Here is an 18,867-nt window from a genome sequence, read left to right on the forward strand (position 1 = left end):
TCATATGAGAGGCAGACAAGAGAGATAATAAGAAACTGAGCCTGGACACAGCAGATTTCCCCTCCCCAATCTTAAGAGGCCAAAAAATCACCAAGGCCTGATCACACAAACTTCTTAAATTGCAGCTCACCTGTGCGGTTGCAAGGAAAGAGATTTGTACTCTTGTGGAAAATTAGATCATTGCAGAATTTCTAATGATTTACATGCTTGATTCAATCCTCCCTGCAGAAGCTGTTAAGTCTGGAAACCAGAGCAGCCAAAGAATCATAGAATAATATAATGGTTTGTGTTGGAAGGGACCTTAAAGACTATCTAGTTCCAAGGACCAAAGTCTCTTGGCAGGCTGAGTGAAAGCAAACAACACGTACTCCAGAATGGCTAAATATTGATGACTGCTGGGGAACAGTGATACAACCTGGTCAGGCACATGTTCTACGAAAGCAGCAACTCTTACTTTGTCTCAAACTCCTTCACCAGCACCTGAACACAAACTAACCCTCCCTACACATGGCATACTGGAAAATTCAGTTTAGGGAGTAACGAAAGCTATGCCTGATAATGGGATTTCACATCCCGTACCAGTGCCTACATCTCCAGGAGAAAGTTGGAAGGAAATCAAGAGAAAATCCACAGAATGCATTAAGTGACCAAAAAACATACCTTGCAGTAGAAGCACACCAAGCCTCATTGATTTACTGACAAAAAGGTGATGTTTAAATCAATCTCACTTTTTCTGCAGGAGGTGCAGAAATTTCATCAGGAAATTCACTTCAGGAGAACAAACGTGCAATGGCAACAAACTGGAAAAAACCCCAAACCCTGGTCCTGATCCAGCCAGACGTGATGTCTAGGTGAGAAACCCTTGTCACAAGAGTCCTGGACCCCAACAATCCCCACTCCTCCAGGCCCCCAGCCCAAAGTGAAATGTGGCAGAACTAGTATGGGCAGAGCCTCACTCCAGCCACCAGGGTTTCAAGTTATGTTTAAATGCAATGCGTGTGGAACCCAGCCCTTCCAGCAAGCCCATCTTTGTACTCGTACACTAGGTCTCCACAGGTTCTCTCAGGGCTTTCCAAGAAGTAAAATAGATGCGAATTCAGTAAATCCAGCCCATACTGTGGCAGGAATTTTAAGGGACATACAGCACAGACACTATAACCAAAATTGACTGCACAGCTGTACAGAATCATAGACTCATGGAATGGTTTGTGTTGGAAGGGACCTTAAAGCTCATCCAGTTCCAAGCCCCTGCCATGAGCAGGGACACCTTCCACTAGAGCAGGTTGCTCCAAGCCCCTGTGTCCAACCTGGCCTTGAACACTGCCAGGGATGGGGCAGCCACAGCTTCTCTGGGCATCCTGTGCCAGCACCTCAGCACCCTCACAGGGAACAACTTCTGCCTGAGAGCTCATCTCAGTCTCCCCTCTGGCAGGTTAAAGCCATTCCCCCTTGTCCTGTCACTACAATGTACAAAAGCTGTATATACATTGAATTTTTGCACATCAAGCGAGGCGCATGGATTTCCCACTGCACCTTTTTGGCCATCCAGTCCTGAAAGCATTAAGCAACTCTTCACAGTTTTTCACATTACATTCAGAGACGGTGTGCCTTTGCTCATATTCATACAGGTATGAATAAAATCCTAATTAAGTCCAGGCTTTCCTAGCCTGGAATGCTAACAAACTTCTGCAGCCAGTTTACAAAATGGCGCAGTGTATTGTGTTATTAAAACTCATTTTAATAACTCATAATAGTGTGCCATTGCACTCATTTGCAATGATTTGGTCTTCTGACTACCTCACTGAATGCAAATTATTTAGGGGAAAAAGCCTCAAACATCTGTATTTGCCAAGAGAAAAGATGATGAACATTCAAGTTCCTTGCAGTAAAATAAATTTACTTTATATATTGTCTTGCTTTTCAATCCATGTAATTTTGTCTTCTTGCAAGACAGTACTTTTTTGTTTGGTGTCCTGAATAGCTGCAAGGACTCCCGGAATGCTTTGCAATATAGGCCCATGGTTACTATAAGGATAGACACACGTTCACAATAATAACCCTTGCTATGGTAAAACCTGTAATCAAACAAAAGTTCCCAACTCTCAGTTTAGATGCAAGAAAATCAATAATGTGGGTGTTGCCAGAGAGCACAGCGTATGTTCATTACCTCAGTTCACCATTGCAGGTTTTTCATAGAATTATAGAAGTGTTTGGGTTGGAAGCGACCTTAAAGATCATCTTTAAGATTATTTAAAGATCATCATTTGCCTCTGGAAAACAAGAGGGGAAGTGTGCTGTCTTCCAAGCCTAGTATGAGCACTTACTTGAAGGGCTGCACCCCCAGAGCGTGAGCAGCAGGTCAAGGGAGGTCATTCTGCCCCGCTGCTGCGCTCTGGGGAGACCCCCCCTGCAGTCCTGGTCCAGCTCTGGGGCAACAGCACAAGAGGGACGTGGAGCTGCTGGAGCGAGGCCAGAGGAGGCCCCGGAGCTGCTGCGAGGGCTGGAGCAGCTCTGCTCTGGAGCCAGGCTGAGAGAGCTGGGCTGGGGCAGCCTGGAGAAGAGAAGGCTCCTGAAGGGGACACCTTAGAGCAGCTCCAGCGCCTAAAGGGGCTCCAGGAAACCTGGAGAGGGGCTTTGGACAAGGGCCTGTAGGGACAGGCCAAGGGGAATGGCTTTAACCTGCCAGAGGGGAGATTGAGATGAGCTCTGAGGCAGAAGCTCTTCCCTGTGAGGGTGCTGAGGCGCTGGCACAGACTTTTCCCAGAGAAGCTGTGGCTGCCCCATCCCTGGCAGTGTTCAAGGCCAGGTTGGACACAGGGGCTTGGAGCAACCTGCTCTAGTGGAAGGTGTCCCTGCCTGTGGCAGGGGGCTGGAACTGGGTGAGCTTTCAGATCTCTTCCAACTCAAATCAGTCTGTGAATCTGTAATTCTACGAAGTAACTCTTAAATATATCCCAAATCCTAGTCTTCTGCTATTTACGTACTGGAAGCAAACTCAAAACCCAGTTCTGCTCACTTCCATGTTGGCTTTTCTGCCTGACCAGTATCTCCCTTCCTTTGTGGATACACTACCTCAACGAGTTGTGCTCCTCACTGATTACAAGACGTGTGTGTCTGGTCCTTTATGCCCCATCCTTGACCCAAGGCGCAGAACACAATCCAGAAGCTTGTATCTCTAAAACACAGTGTTAATTTTGTTCTGGATCCCACCTCTCATATTTTGGTCGTTTGGTCAGCCCCTCCTGCTGCTGCAAAGTGGTCCACACTTACCGATTCGTCTCACACATCCCCTGGTAGGCTTCAATCGCATCCTCCTGATCAATGTGCTTATCACTGTTCGGCCATCTGGCATCGTTGGTGATGCTCTCCTAAATTCAACATGCAAAACACAGCAGCATGACATCCTGCACATCTCTTCTTGTATTTCAAAGTTCCCAATACCAAAACTTCCCTGAGGCCTCCATCACACTAGAAAGTTTCTATGAATTCACATGCATGCAAACAGACAGCAGCAGAGATTAGGAGATGGAAGGAGGATGCAGTGAACCTGGGAGGGAGATAAGAGGGGTGGTGTGGACTGAAATACAAAACATAGCAAAACCTCAAGGAATAACTAGGCAGTGAATTAAAAAGCCCAAGTGAAGGAGTTCAGAAAATGTACTCTTCCATTGGAACAGGCTCTGAACAAAAAGCCTTCAAATGACTGTGATAGGACAGGCTCCCTTGTTTCCCACACACCAGCAGAAACACATTACAGCTGCACCACATCCAGTGAGCAGAATCTGGTCCAGAAGCTCTTTTTCCCCATCCCATTTCCTTGCAGAATAAGCCAGTTGTCACAAAATGTCAGCAGGAGCACCTCAGACCACCACACCTCAGTGCAGGCTTTGGAGAAGCTCTTCCTTGGTGTGGGCTCGCCAGACCTCATCAAGTACAGTGTCAAGCACCTTACAGCAGTACAGACCACCATGGGGCATATCCTCCCAGGCTGTCTGAAAAGATGTCATGGACTGTATCTTATCCATAGGCAGAACATCCCACAACCCTGCAGAACCTGCTACAACCTCTCAGCGCCATCCTGCCACACAGAGCCTACCAAAGCAGAAATGGCATTGCTCAGGCAGTCAGAGAATTCCCAGCAACAGAATGGGAAATGGAAAAGAAAACCCATTACCCTCTCCATTACCATGTTTTTCCCCGTCTCCTTTTGCTGGGCTCCCTTCATAATCTGTGTCCTCAGGATGAGCACCTCTTCCTTCCTCACTTCCAACTCCTCATTGGCCAATTTCAGCTGGTTCAGTAACAGGTTATAACTGTCCTGAATATCGTTGGACGAGTTGTTCTGGGTTGCTCGGTCTGCAATAGCTTTCCTCAGCTCATTAAGTTCATTCTTCAGCTTCTTGTTCTCCGACTCCAGCTCTTGCCTCTGGAAAATACCAAGCCATTAACCAGTTTAGATAAACTGTCTTGCAGTGCCTCATCCTTTTCTGAGATACCTCTAAGGTAACTCAGTTACCGATGACCACAGCTGAACGATCAGTTCACGATCAGTTCACGCCAGGATCTGTTTTTTGCTGCCAGACCAGCCACATGTGGTTCAGATTTTTGCTGTAACCAGTAGCCTGTTGCTATTTAATAAGAACACTACAGGGTGACACAGGGGAGATTTTTTATTTGTTGGCATTGGTTTTAAACACAAAAGCAAGCCATTAAAAAAGCCAAACACGTTTGTCTCTTCTCCACCCCTTTTCCTTCTCAATCTAGAAATCATGACCAGCTCCACAACGTTTAGCTCATCTTTCATATTCATTAGGTAAGCTGGAAGATGTTGATTTACATGACCCTTCATCATGACAGACATCCCGTTAGCTGAGCTAGGGCTGCGTGAATTCCCACTACAGCTTCTTTTCTCAAACACTTTGTAATTTCCCTGTCCCGGTGCAGTGTTTGCAGTTGGAGGATTTCTCGCCCTGACGTCTTGTCAGCTGCTGGCACTTGACAGGCAGGGGCAATACTGTATAAGTTCGATGCCAACAGCTCCTCCTGAATAATGATGAACGAGCTTCACTGTGTTTGCAGAGACAACTGAAGGGCTTATTTGCTTTTGCATGACAGTAGAAGATGGAAGAATAAAACTCCAGCAGCTAAGACAGCCTTTATTTCAGTATCTCGCCATGAAGCTTTGTTTGCAGGTGATACCACCACCTCTGGCAGCTCTTTGCCAGCATCCAAAACCCACCTGGAGCATCCCAGCTGGGTCAAGAGCAGCTCTGCTCCTGTGGATGGGGCAGTCCTTGCTATGGGTCATAGACAGGGAGGGAGCCAGGCTGCTGGGGTCCTGCTCACAGCCCAAATCCCAACAACCCACGTCCTCTCTGCACCAGATCCTCCAGCACCAACTGCTGCAGGGTGGCACCCAGAACTGCCCCCTCATGCACCCAGACCTCTTAGACCACACTAAAACCCAACGGAATCCATATCCAGCTACCACACAGCAAAACCCAAGACATCCGAAGACAAAGTCTGGTGTCTGACTGATTTGGGGTCAGCTCTTTCCTAGGGACAGATTTCCATCCATGTGGATTCTCTTATGTCTACAATAGCACAAGCTCCTTCCCCACTTAGATCCAGGTACTTCTCTCTCCCTGGGGCCTTTTGACCCTTTCCACACCTTTCTTACACAGTCCCTCTTATCTGTGGGATATCTGCTGCGTTATCAGCTTTGGCTGAGGCGAGCTAATGACTCCAAAAATGGCTGGGGATAGGGGGATGGGACCAATTTATACAATTTATACAATGTGTAGCTAGCACAGCTGTGTAAACCTCGTTTCCATAGGAAACGGGTGTTACAATTATAAATCCTTACAAATTATAAATAGCATGCCTTATCACAGCAGAGGTGTGAACAGAATAGCTGATCTGGCATCTGGACAGCCAGCATACTCTTAGCTGAACCAACATCATCAGTAAGAGAGCATATTTAGGTACTTTATACCATCTGTCATTAAAAAAAGAAAACACACACACACACACAAAAAAAGAGCAAGAAACACTTTAGATCCAGAAATTCCTTCACAGCCACATTAATCACAGCTCAGCAAAGGGAGTGTATGAGACAATGGTTTTGCTATAACTGTGTTTTAAAACAAGCGTGTGGAAAGTGTGGGAAATTGATACCAGACTGGGTTTAACTCTTCTTGCTATGTGGCTAAAGCATCAACTCACTTTCCACTCTTTTCTGATCAAGCCAGAGACAGGTTAAGCGTAAGATGAAAGCAATTACCTGCTTTTCTACACAAGTAGCTTCTGTGATTTTTGTTATTTGCAGGGTAAACCCCCTGCTTTTCTTTTTCTTTCCCTTCCTCCTCCATGTCTTTCCCTTCTTCTTTCTCTTTTTTATTCTAAAATGGGTCGGCCACACTGCTGACTACAGAGACTGGTTGTATCAAGCTGTCCTTGGGTTAGAAGTGAAGCCAGGAAGATCAGGAAAGAAAGCAGGAACCAACAACCCTGCTCCAAGAGCTCATGACCTGGGCTCTGTTCACAGTTTACATTTAAATTCATTTCCTACTCCTTTCTCGCTGCATTTCATGGAACAATAATAAAATATCTATAGACATGGGCAAGTCGTCCACTGCCCCCTGCCCATACACCCTTTTTCCATTATCATCAGTGATGGCAGAACAGAAGATATAGAATAAAATGCTTTGAATGTGGAAAAGGAGATCTTTACTTGTGCTGTGTCTTCAGCACAGTCCAGTATGCCTATTTATTTGACAAATTATACAGTCAGAACATCCCGAACTTGAACTCACACTTGTCCCAACAAGTACAGCATTATGGAGGTGTGAAAGGGGTACCCAAGCACTAACGGTGATGGGAACAGCCTCACTCTTTACGAAGGGGCTTTTATAGTGGTGCAGGATGAAGTATGAGCCTGTTTAAGCAGAGGTTAGCACTGCCATGGCAGGAATTTGCCCTCTCTTCTTGTTCTGGTACTCAATGGGAAAAGAAAATAAAGTCCTCTAGAAGCTTTTTTATGATGAGCTTCCAAGTCTAAGGGATGAAACAAACATCCCAGCTATGCGAAGAGTGAGGAGGTCTTCAACTATGCATTGTGCTCCTGCTAGGAACACAGAGTCAGGGCAACGTGCTTTCATTCCCACTCCTACTTTCCCAGCCTGAAAAAAAACAAGCCAGAAAATACATTTTTCCCTGGGGAACTTTTTGTTGTATAGATGTTACTCAGGGACACATCTCCCATCAGGGAGACGTTTCATATCCCTCCAGCCCTGCATCATGGCTAACCAAATACCTGGTGGGCATACCTTGGGACACTATCTACTGAAAACTGTATTTATCCATTGCAAAGGATTCCGAATCTATGCTTTCTGTAAATATATCAGTGTTAGACCAAGTGTCTTACATTTCTTTGCAGTGTTACAAAAAGAAACAAGCTAGATGACAGTATACATGTATGAAGTAGCAAACCATGTGCTGGTTGCAAAAACCAAGCCCTCAAGGCCATCCACTAACACCTACACATTATATTGTCACACTCAAGGGGGTGTACATTTCAATAATATCTTGAATGGGACTCAAAAGTGAACAGAAACAGTGAAGGCTCAGATCACAAAGTACTAAAAGAGACTAAGGAACATCCTTAACTCCCCCAAAACTGACTCTTCATCCTTAACTATATTTTTTAAAAAAATTCCCCCGCAGAGCCTATCCTAGAATATAAATACAGAGTTTTCTCTCAGTTTTCTGAATATCAGGGACTTAAGAATTGGCCTAACAGTCAAGACCAGCAGTATTTGGGTACAGTTAGAGAAGGAGGACACAGGCCACACAAGCCACAGTAGAAGCCTAGCAGGTTTCAGTCACTCTGTATGTTGCAGGGAGAAAATAATTGATGCAGAAGTGTAAGGATTTAGAACTTGCGGACAAGATAAATGGTAAAATGGGGCAATAACTGGGAAGACTAGATTGAGATGAGCTCTTAGGCAGAAGTTCTTCCCCGTGAGGGTGCTGAGGCGCTGGCACAGACTTCTCCCAGAGAAGCTGTGGCTGCCCCATCCCTGGCAGTGTTCAAGGCCAGGTTGGACACAGGGGCTTGGAGCAACCTGCTCTAGTGGAAGGTGTCCCTGCCCGTGGCAGGGGTTGGAACTGGATGAGCTTTAAGGTCCCTTCTGCTGGGAGATGGAGGCTGTTACTGCAATCCATGCAGCAGTTTTACTTGATTTTGTCATGAGTGGCACCTTGGGAATGCAAGTAAATCAGACAAAAAGCAGCGTTGGAGCCTGGAACACAAAACATGTTGGTCTTCAGCTGCGAGAATTCATACCTACTGCAGTGTCATGTCAAAGGAAACCCAAAAAAGTCTCAGTGGGAATATGTGCAGTGAAAAAAGCACTTTTTGCCATAAACGGGCTTGTTACTACCATAGATGATTCAGAAACAAGTAGATCATCACAAAGCAGATGTTGCCACAGGGAAACATCTGTGAGCCCACCCCAGGCCCAGGAGCTGATGGAGAGCTGCAGTTTTCCAACTGCATGTCAAATAGCCAGAGCAAACTACAGGAGGTTTTAGGTTATTAACACATTCAGACAATTTGTTAGGGCTGTTGGAGCCATGCAACAGGTTGCAACGCTAAGCAGGAGCTTCTCACTCACCTTCAGACTGTTGTATGCAAAATCCTCCTGCTCTGAAGTCACTTCAGTCTTCATTTCTGTCACCTGCATGGATTAAAGAGATAAGTTTATATTTAAAAGCAGCCAGAGGAACTGGCTTACAGCACAGGATGGCTAGGCAAGTCTCCATCAACAGCCAGCCCTGCCACAGAGCTACCGGCCAGCTCAACCGTAATAATGTTATCAATTGCCATTACACCGAGTCTCAGCAACATGTAGTGGGGCAGGAGCCACTTCAAGAGAAAATGGATTAATCTCTCATTAATATCTTGACAACTGTGGCTCTGTGCAGCTTTCAAACAATGACAGTCATTAGTGGAACGATCTTCAACATAGCAGCTGGAGAACAGGTTTTTAATCTGCCTCTGTACTAAGGAGAGAGGCTGGGGCAGTCTGCTGTTTCATGTTTCCTGCAAACTGCCAGAGCTGATCAGTAAGAATATCTGCTGAAGCAAGTAGTTACTGCTGATTATTTTATTCAGTCTCTTACTGCTTTTGTCAAAAGATCCATAGATCTCACACCAGAGGGTAATAAAATAATTCCCAAACAAAGCAAAGGAAGCCCCAGAAATTACAAATATGAAACCAAAGAGTCATGGCATTTGCTCAGCATTTCATGTAAGAGCATCTTTACTGCTTTAAGACACCATGCACACAGAGCTGCTGTTTTACCACATGCATAATAACCCATACTCTGGCGTCTGAACAAGCCACAGAGGATTAAATCTGTACAAGAGATCTGCTATTAAAAGTCTCCTATGCCAAACATCAGCTCACTGACAGCTAGAAAGCTGTATTTTCACGCTCCAGTTGCAAGCCTGGATGGACTCCTGCCTCGTAAGATACCACTGGGCTGCTAGGAATCTTGATTTTTATTAATACTTGGTTTTTAAACTGCATCCAAGCAAATGACCCAAACTGTAGGAATATGTAGGAAGGCCACCATGTTGGATGGGGCTTGGAGCAACCTGGTCTAGTGAAAGGTGTCCCTGACTGTGGCAGGGGATTGGAACTGGATGAGCTTTAAGGTCCCTTCCAACACAAACCAGTCTGTGGGTTGTTTGGGGTTTTTTTCCACAAGGAAGAAAGGTTATATATCAAAGGAATATCCCTGCGCTGCAACAGGAGAACCCATTCTTCTAACATCTGTCTTGCTATTTCTGATTTACTGCACCATTTTTTAAGCTACATTCCTATACGATCATTACTGGAGGAAAAGAAACCCCAAACACCAAACCATACAGATTATAACAAGACCAAACTGAGGACAGAACCCTGACTGACATGTCTGTGAAGTGCTTATCAGCTCACACCACACACTGCTGGACAGGGGGGAAGCCAGGACTGCAAAGAAATGCTTGAATAACACAAATCAACTGAAAGCATGACATGGGGTACCACGGTCTTTGCCTTCACGTCAGAGGCCTGGGCAGCACGCTATATCTGAGGGCAATTTGACCATCCTATTCAGGGTACACAGTAACAGATTCATCCATAGAGTTAAAATTTCTAAGTTAAATTTTAAGCCAATTTTGAAACTCACACATAATAGATTTCAGCTGAGAATTTTTACTACGTAGTTTTGTGACATTTAAGGTTTGAAGATTGACGTTGACAATATAATATACAATTGTGAAAATAACATATTAAGCCAGCTAAAAAGCAATCATTAAATGCACAGAGTATAGCTCCTACCTAATAGGTGTCCCTGTGGGGGAGGAGAGGACAGGTTAAGCCTGACAATTGAGCCCAGCAGTTACGATGGAGTCTTCTCTAATTCCACCCCTTATTCTGCATATGCATATGATTTAATTCAAATCAGTAGCTCCCCCTAACCATCCCACCTTCTACCAACTGGTCAAGTAATTTGTGTAAGGTTACTTAACTAACTGCCTTACTACACATGCTCAGGGAAGGGTCTTCCTGGGCAAGGGTCTTTTGATCTGTGGGTGTGATGTTTTAGCATTGAAATTAGATTATAATGAGGATAGTTTAACAAAAAGAAACCCTAATCATGTTGTGCTGACTCGTGGAACGATATTTTAACAAATCATCAAGTCATGCAATGATTTGGGTTGGAAGGAACATTAAAGCTCATCCAGTTCAAACCTCCTGCCATGGGCAGGGACACCTTCCGCTAGAGCAGGTTGCTCCAAGCCCCTGTGTCCAGCCTGGCCTTGAACACTGCCAGGGATGGGACAGCCACAGCTTCTCTGGGAAAAGTCTGTGCCAGCGCCTCAGCACCCTCACAGGGAAGAGCTTCTGCCTCAGAGCTCATCTCAATCTCCCCTCTGGCAGGTTCAAGCCATTCCCCTTGTCCTGTCCCTCCAGGCCCTTGCCCAAAGCCCCTCTCCAGGTTTCCTGGAGCCCCTTTAGGCACTGGAGCTGCTCTAAGGTCTCCCCTTCAGGAGCCTTCTCTTCTCCAGGCTGCCCCAGCCCAGCTCTCTCAGCCTGGCTCCAGAGCAGAGCTGCTCCAGCCCTCGCAGCAGCTCCGTGGCCTCCTCTGGACTTGCTCCAACAGGTCATCATAAATCACCGTTGGTTTTCAGATCTCATGACCCTTTAAGGGTCTCTTGTATCCGTTCAGGCTCTTTCACAGTAATACAAGTTTCAACTTCTTAACTAAATAGTATGGTGCTTGAGTGGCTCTAATCACACATGTTTTGGTGTAAAATTCTCTCACTTTACAACCCTTGCTTATCAGCTGCAAGTTGGTTTGTCAGTACATGGCATCTTTAAGTTCCAGCATCTGCAGGGATTACAAGCCTTGCTGCGGTGTCTTCGTTCCACTCTCTGTTCAGTATCTCTTACCATATACCAAGTTCCAAGGTTGCCTGGGGAACTGTTGTCACTCTCAAACCTCAATCCCTACATCGTGCATCCTCAGGCAGTCAAGAAAAGCCAGATACCAACATGAAATATTAGTATCAATGAAAAGTCATCCCTTACCTGGGATTTCTTGCTCTCTTGCTCCTTTTTCTCCAGCTGAGTTTGCAGCTTCTTCCTTTCCTGCTCGAGCTCCCTCACTCGCTTCTGTAGCTTTAGGAAGAGGGTCATGTCCATGGCTGCTTTCTCCATCCCGACCTCCTGGAAAGCAACAGGAGAGAGGAAAAAAACCCAGATCTCAGCCAAGTCTTATAACCACACACAGTGCCAGATACACCCCGCCTGTACATCAGCACCAACCACAGCCACAGCCAGCAACAGGAGCATCCCAAGAAAGGGGTGTACTTTCAATGACCAAACCTCCATTTTGAACACCTATTTTAATGCCAATAAACAGTCGACTTGTTTAATATATCACTGAGTGTTTAGCAGTCCAACAGATCAGTGGGCTGACTGGGGCCACAGCTAAGAACATTAAAACCACCCTGCTGAGTCCCTTCTAGCCAAGTATCCATTAGTTGTTTTTCAGTTAGCTTCACCTGGAACACTTTATATTACAGCATGGCCAACACTGATTACCTTGACTTCAGCAAATGCTCTCAGACCAGTTCAGAAATACTAAAGCAACATAACACAGCAGGCAGCAAAGGGCAGTGGGGGGTTCTGCAGGACCAGTATACATAGACACAAAATAGGGTCCTGCCAGTGGCGTGGCAGATCCTAGGAACATTCATCATCCATGCATACTCTTCTGTTACGAAAGTGGAGTTTAAAAAGCAGCCTATTCCAGTAAATGTAAGCAAAACACACATTTCCCTTTTCCATGTGATTCTTACTAGCTAGAGAATAATTCATGCGGCTTTTTTCTGCATTAAGAGGCTGTTGATTATAGGGGCTGTGGTGGCCAGCAAATACCTGTGAAGATACATTGAAATGAAAACACTCAGAGCAAGGGGATAATGAGCTCTGGTATCCTTGCAGAGAAGGATCACTATACAGCCATTGCCATCAGTGCTAGGAATAATTCCATGTGACAATGCTGACCACACTGATGAATTTTCATCAGTCTTTTAGCTGGTATTACCAAAAGACAACACTTATTATTTTTAGAGCCCCATTTAAGCCTGATGCTACAAACAATTGAGCATTTGCCATCGCACTGCAACCCTGCAATCCCTCTCACACAATTAACAATGCAATTCTGTAGCTCAAAATCAATTTCATCCATCACACCTTACAGTCCAACCTGCATTCCTCCTATGTGTTCCAAGATCCATGTCAATCAAGGCTCTCCTCCTCCCCCTGAGCCTGCCCTCAGGACTGCCCCCACAGAGATCTACTGTACCTCCACTTGTGGTATTACATCCTCGGTGTCTCCTATCTCAGAGGTTGAGATGGATGGGTAATTGGAATCGGACTCCAAACTGCTCTGGTTAGATGGGTTTCTTCTGTGCCCCGGTGCCTGCTGCCAAGGAGCGATGCAGATACATAAAGTATTCAGTGTTTAGGGAAGGATTCCTCACGAAGCTTTGTTTCTTAGAGCAAATGTTTGTCTATATATTAAGGTTACCCTTACAAAAGGTTTGACTGTCACCTTGTAGCAAATTCCATTTTCTAGTTCTTATGCCCTACCATAACGTTCATATTAACACAAGGGAATACTTTAAAATATGAAGTGATACCGAAGCGCAGTTTAAAACCCTGCGTGAATTAAAGGCTCTTCATGACACCAGCTGCCCGCTAAGTGTGAACATCCAAATGTGAGCTCAAGATTATGCTGTTCACAGCATGCTCCAGGGCTTTCTTTAAACACTCAACCTTCCACCTACTCCAGCAGCACTATTATCTAATTTTCAAGACTTCCTCAACAGTTCAGCAAAGCTGAACCCGAAAATGTTAGCTTTCGAAATTCTGAAGTCGTGTTGTTGGGATTTTTGTTTTGTTTTGTTTTAACCCAACACCTACACATGAATATCACTGAAACAAAAAGCAAAACAAGAAGCATGAACCAGCTTTTGCGATTCGCAGAGATCTCTAAGCAGTTAAGAGAGAAGTGTGAAAGATCTTTCTTCAAGGCACACATATGGTTTAGCTTCAGTGTAGAAGTTCAGTCTTAGAAATATCAAGCACTAACTGCACAATGTCAGCGATAGTAGGAAGTTCTAGCGAGTCACATTATCCAGCCACCAACATCAGGACCAGGACATAACAGAACAAGGATAATTTCAGGTTTTTTACCTTCATAATAGTAATCTCATCCCGCAAGTTGTCATATCTCTGCTCCAGCCTTGAATACTCTTTTACCAGGTTCTGATAACGAGATCTCTCTTCTTCCAGCTCTTTCTTCATCTGGATGTTTTCCTCAACTGTGTTTCGTGCAAATTCATCTTCACAATAGGAAGTAAAAAAAAAAATAGTTGTGATCTTCATCTCCAAAATGAACTTCTTGTAAATATGTGCAGTAACAATGACTAATTAACAAAATACTCTCTGCCAAGAGTGTTTAGAATACGAGGATTCTTCCCTGTGAGGTTGGGGAGGTGCTGACACAGGGTGCCCAGAGAAGCTGTGGCTGCCCCATCCCTGGCAGTGTTCAAGGCCAGGTTGGACACAGGGGCTTGGAGCAACCTGCTCTAGTGGAAGGTGTCCCTGCCCGTGGCGGGGGTTGGAACTGGATGAGCTTTAAGGTCCCTCCCATCCCAAACCAGTCTGGGATTCTCTAAGATTTAGAGACTACTGCAGTATCTAAATCTGTCTCCTTGCTATTTGGAATAGCTTGAGTTCTTCTGCTCAGAGAGCACAGTCCTCTGCTATTTGCATTCAAGAAAACTCTCCAGCACCTACAAACCATCAGATCTAATTATGCTGTACCATGCTAGCTTCAGCTCCCATGGGCCAGCCATAAACCCACTCAATTAAAGACCAGCTCAGTATGGAATTCATTCATGCTTAAGAAGTGGCTGCACTTAAAGACTTCTTTGCCTGCTTCCCACCACCACATCAACATCAGCATCTCTTTCTCATGTCATTATCAACCATTTACCATGGTAAGAATCTGGGGGTTGAAAGTATTTTATATCCAAATTAATTCATTTATTTGCAAAAAATTCGTTTTTGGACACAAATCTGGTCCCTCCTCTTTCTGAGGAACCAGGCAAATATAATCCGTCTATCCTTTTAAAATGGGTGAACACCAACTCCCTTCACCTGCTTTCCCCAAGATTGGATGCTCTGAAAGCATCCTTTAAGAGGTGAAGAAATATTTGCAGCAAGTTTCTTTTTAACACGTTCATTCCTTTATTTTGCATCGGGCTGAGAGCAGGAGATACTTCACAAGTGCTGTGAGACAGTGGTAGATCCAGCCACAGAATGATGCATGATGCTTTTTGTAAATCCTACAACAAAATCAAAGCTGAAAATGATGATAAAAAAAAATCTCAATACACGCAGGAGAGTTTCTTTTGTGGCTTGGGATTTTCCTAGACTGCTTTCCTCTAAGTACGTCTCACCATCTAAGTCTCTGCTTTAAAAAACACTCACAGACTCCTGTCACATTAGAGAAATCCTTTGTCACAGCTCAATCTTGTTAACTGTGCTGTTCCTTGGGTCCTTTATTCATCAATCTTGGATGTTGTTATGCTCTGCCCTCCACCCCAGCAGCCTCGCTGCCTCCCACATCACCCGCGGTAAATGCCACAACATAACCAAACTAAAAAGCCTTTTTAGGTACTTTATTCCATATTTCACCAATTAAACCAGCTTGTGTTTTACCACCCACCAGCAGGACAGCACAAACAGAACTACCTGCACAACAAAACAATGACAAAAATCACCAGGAAAGGGTTGTGGGAAGATTAGCACTTTTTAAGGTAGAAAACCACTCAGGAAAAAAACAAGTTATGGGGAGAACAGCAAGCTCCTCTTTTAGTGAAGGCATTACAATGCTATAAGCATTTTTTTCTTACCTTCAGATTGACACAGGATCCTGCTGTTAAGCTCCTCTTTTTCCTGCTTCAGGAGGGCATTTTCTTCTTCCAAGTCGGATATGCGCTATGAAACAAGGCAAAGAATTACCACTTGCTGCAGGTCAGAGCCTCTGCAGAGGGATTACATTTCAGCTGGCTGGAGCCAGGCAGCTTTGTTCAGGCTTTCTTTGCTGTTTAAAAGACCTATCCCCTTGTACAAAGGATAACTGGCAAAGCATATGAGGAGTTGAAGCGTATGAGAAGTGCACTGCAACAACAGACACTAACTTTTCTTTTCCTGAGTGCATTTCTCCCTAAAACTAATGTTTTCAGCAGAATCTTACAAAATACTGAGCAGCTGGAATTGGCGGCCAGGATCTGCAGGAGCAAAACTCTTACAAGTTATCAGGTCAATAAACCAGAGGTTTATTTCCACTTCTCAATGGACTTCACCACCATCTTCAAGTCATAGAACTGATTGCTGTTGGGGGGCGGGGAAAAATCTGCTGATTGTTTCAAGCAATGTAGGACTTGATTACTTAGGATGGACACAGTGAATATGGGTGCTAATATTAAATAATTCAGGCTTTTTTAACTTCATGTGTACTGTATCCAGTTCAAGAAACAGTCACTTTAATGCTACATGCTACTGCAGAACCTCAAGTACAGGGATGCATGGCATGTACCAGGGCCCTTGGTAATAGAATGCAAGCATATATAGCAATTAATACCAACAATTAATGAAAACAGAAACTAAATCCTGTAAAATACTGTGGGTATTTTTAACTACCTCTTTATTAAAAATGAAGGGAAGCAAAACCACTTGTCACAATTACAAGGCTGGGCTGATGCTGACAGCAAATGATCCTCTAGTTCTGTTCATCCTCAGGAATTTGGATGCATTCAACACTGTTATCTCAAAACACAAAAACATCAGGTTATCAAGTGAAATATGCTGCTACAGTTAGCCAGGATGGTTCTGCTGCTGCCAGGTAGGAGAACAAACTGACACATCATTCCAGCATAATGTCATTCCCTATGCCTGCTCTATCGCATCCTCTAGCCATGGCTTAGGAAACAGCTACACACAGCAGAAGAATCTCAAGATGCCAAAGATAAACAACACTGTACACACCATAATAAAAGTTTTCTGTGCCCAAGGATAATAATTTTGTTGTCACCACTAGATAAAAACTTAAAGGCAGCCCAGCTGTCATGCATTCCTAGCACAGACTTCATGCTCAAATCAAGGATTTGAGGATGGTAAAGATAAAAGCACAACGAATACTTTACTGTAAGTCACAAGTGAAGCAGTCATATCGTATGCACAGAAACTGGAAGACCCATCACCCGTCGCTCTCTGATCCATTCATTTGTCCCGGCTGTCTGCATGAGACTATAATCTCCTCCATTTCTCTCTATATAATAGGAAAGTGGTAGTCTATATATATAATAGGAAAGTCTGAAGGTACAATTAGAAAGTGAAGATAACACAATTTAAGGTATGCAGAGCCACTAGTGTTTAAATGCTCTGAACTGAGCCATGATTTTAATATTTTGTACCAAAACCAACTACCTTTCTGCATTTGTACGTCACTTCAAATAAGTATCATAGCAGGTGTGCAGCTATTAGCTATTAGAGCAGCACTAGTGTCTGCAAGTTAGGAAGAATTCTTAAATAATTGGAGAAGAGCTACAAGAGTGATAGAAGAGAAGGAAAACCTGTGCTGTAACAGGACAGTGAGGAACTCGACTCGTTTATCCCATCAGAGAAAAGATTAAAGGCAATGGAATTATTTTACTAGTGCTCTTTCATGGGTGCTGATAACGAACTCTTCTGCCCAAAGGACAAAGTTATGATGGTTGGAAAACCAAACTAGACAAAAAGCTGTGGTATTTTCAGCTGTGCTGGGTGGATATTTTAGAACTGAAAGACTTGGTAGCATCCACAACCACTATTTCCAAGTGTAAAAATTTCTAATCTAGATTGGGTATAGATATTTTTAGGATGTGATCTTCAGTGACTGGACTAGTTTATCGCATTCCTGTTTCCACAGGAAACAGAAACGAGCTGGAATTCAAAATCTGTGTTTAAAAGAAACCCAGTGAGAATGAAAACATTCCACTGAACACAGGTAGAGGCAAGCAGAGTGGGTTACACAATGGCCAAGCAGCAAAAACTCTGTATCTCTGGTACCTTTTGTACTTCTCGCTCATCTTTCTATAGGAAACAGATCTTTGAAGATGTTTCAAACAGCACCTGCTTTGAAGGATTTATATGGAAGATGTTCAGCAGTGAGCACTCATAATGGCTTCAGCCCCTATTTCAGTGTTATACTGGAACCACCTGCTCATGAGATCTGGCTCTGGTCCTCCTCTAATCTTGTGAGGAACGGATAATGGCATTTAGGATTTTCCTAATAAAATTCCTGTCCAGGCTTTGAATCATCCTAGCTTACCAAGCAAGGAGATTAGGTACTATCAAAATCCCTAGGAAGTTAGTACTCACCCTTATCTGATGTTTTAAACTTTATTACAAATTCAAATAAGAAAAGCATTCTAAAATTGAGGAGTCGGGGGGGAAAGCTATAAGGAAGAGATTAAAGGACTTCTTTTTTCAGTAACATCATCATAGCTAATATGGATTTTCAGAAGCTGGAGCTCCAGATCAAGGCAATAAAATTAAGGCTCCCATTTCAGACCCACTTGAAGTGTCTGATGACTTTATGTATCACTTCCAGAGCAAATGCATTCCATCACAACCATGGCCACAGCGTAATCTTGACACTGAAGATAGAAAGTGCTCCTCACCTAAATTCAGTTTCATGACACTCCCCACCCTTTTGATAGTTATGAGAACTCAGAAACCTCTATCAATTTTTCTTGGAAAGTGTTTTGGCTGAACCACCTTTTCCAGGAAGGAAACAGGTCTTTATCTTCCCACCGACAGGGAATCAAAGGGAGTGATTGAAAGATAATGTCAGAAACGGCAGCCTGCACTGCTCAGTAAAAATGTTTTAAAATGAAACCATTTATCGTAATGGTAAAGCGCACAGTATTTGTTATGCTGTAGGCACTTCTACAACAAAGGGAAGCTTTTCCTTTGTTTTCATGCTTTTTGAAAGCATTTCTTCAGTCATTAAATCAACCTTCTTCGGATTCGCAATCAAGAACAAAGAGAAACAGTTTTTCCCCAGATGCGTCACCTTTAAAATACAGCATCTTCTCAGGGCTTTAAAAGCCTGTGCCTCAGCCAGCTAATGAACTGACCCCTGTGCCAAAAAAGATCTTTTAATTTGATGATGGGGAGAAGAAAATCA

The 18,867-nt window shown here is 44.0% G+C and overlaps 1 protein-coding gene and 1 long non-coding RNA gene across 3 annotated transcripts in view; one reads left to right on the forward strand and one right to left on the reverse strand.

Moving 5' to 3' along the window:
* The window catches only part of LOC115601133, a 38,489-nt gene extending 22,246 nt beyond the window's left edge, over positions 1–16,243 (forward strand). Inside the window, exons 5-6 of the long non-coding RNA XR_003989247.1 lie at positions 740–851; positions 15,554–16,243. This is a non-coding gene — a long non-coding RNA (uncharacterized LOC115601133). The remainder of the gene's footprint in view (positions 1–739; positions 852–15,553) is intronic.
* The window catches only part of MYO5B (myosin VB), a 149,790-nt gene that overhangs the window by 18,221 nt on the left and 112,702 nt on the right, over positions 1–18,867 (reverse strand). For both annotated transcript variants that reach the window (XM_030470705.1, XM_030470704.1), the window contains exons 23-29: positions 15,548–15,632; positions 13,821–13,969; positions 12,928–13,047; positions 11,646–11,783; positions 8,679–8,741; positions 4,187–4,426; positions 3,271–3,368 (exon numbers count right to left, since the gene is read on the reverse strand). In XM_030470705.1, coding sequence (XP_030326565.1) covers positions 3,271–3,368; positions 4,187–4,426; positions 8,679–8,741; positions 11,646–11,783; positions 12,928–13,047; positions 13,821–13,969; positions 15,548–15,632 — 893 coding nt within the window. The remainder of the gene's footprint in view (positions 1–3,270; positions 3,369–4,186; positions 4,427–8,678; positions 8,742–11,645; positions 11,784–12,927; positions 13,048–13,820; positions 13,970–15,547; positions 15,633–18,867) is intronic.

The sequence above is a fragment of the Strigops habroptila genome, chromosome Z (assembly GCF_004027225.2).
Source record: "Strigops habroptila isolate Jane chromosome Z, bStrHab1.2.pri, whole genome shotgun sequence".
Taxonomy (NCBI): domain Eukaryota; kingdom Metazoa; phylum Chordata; class Aves; order Psittaciformes; family Psittacidae; genus Strigops; species Strigops habroptila.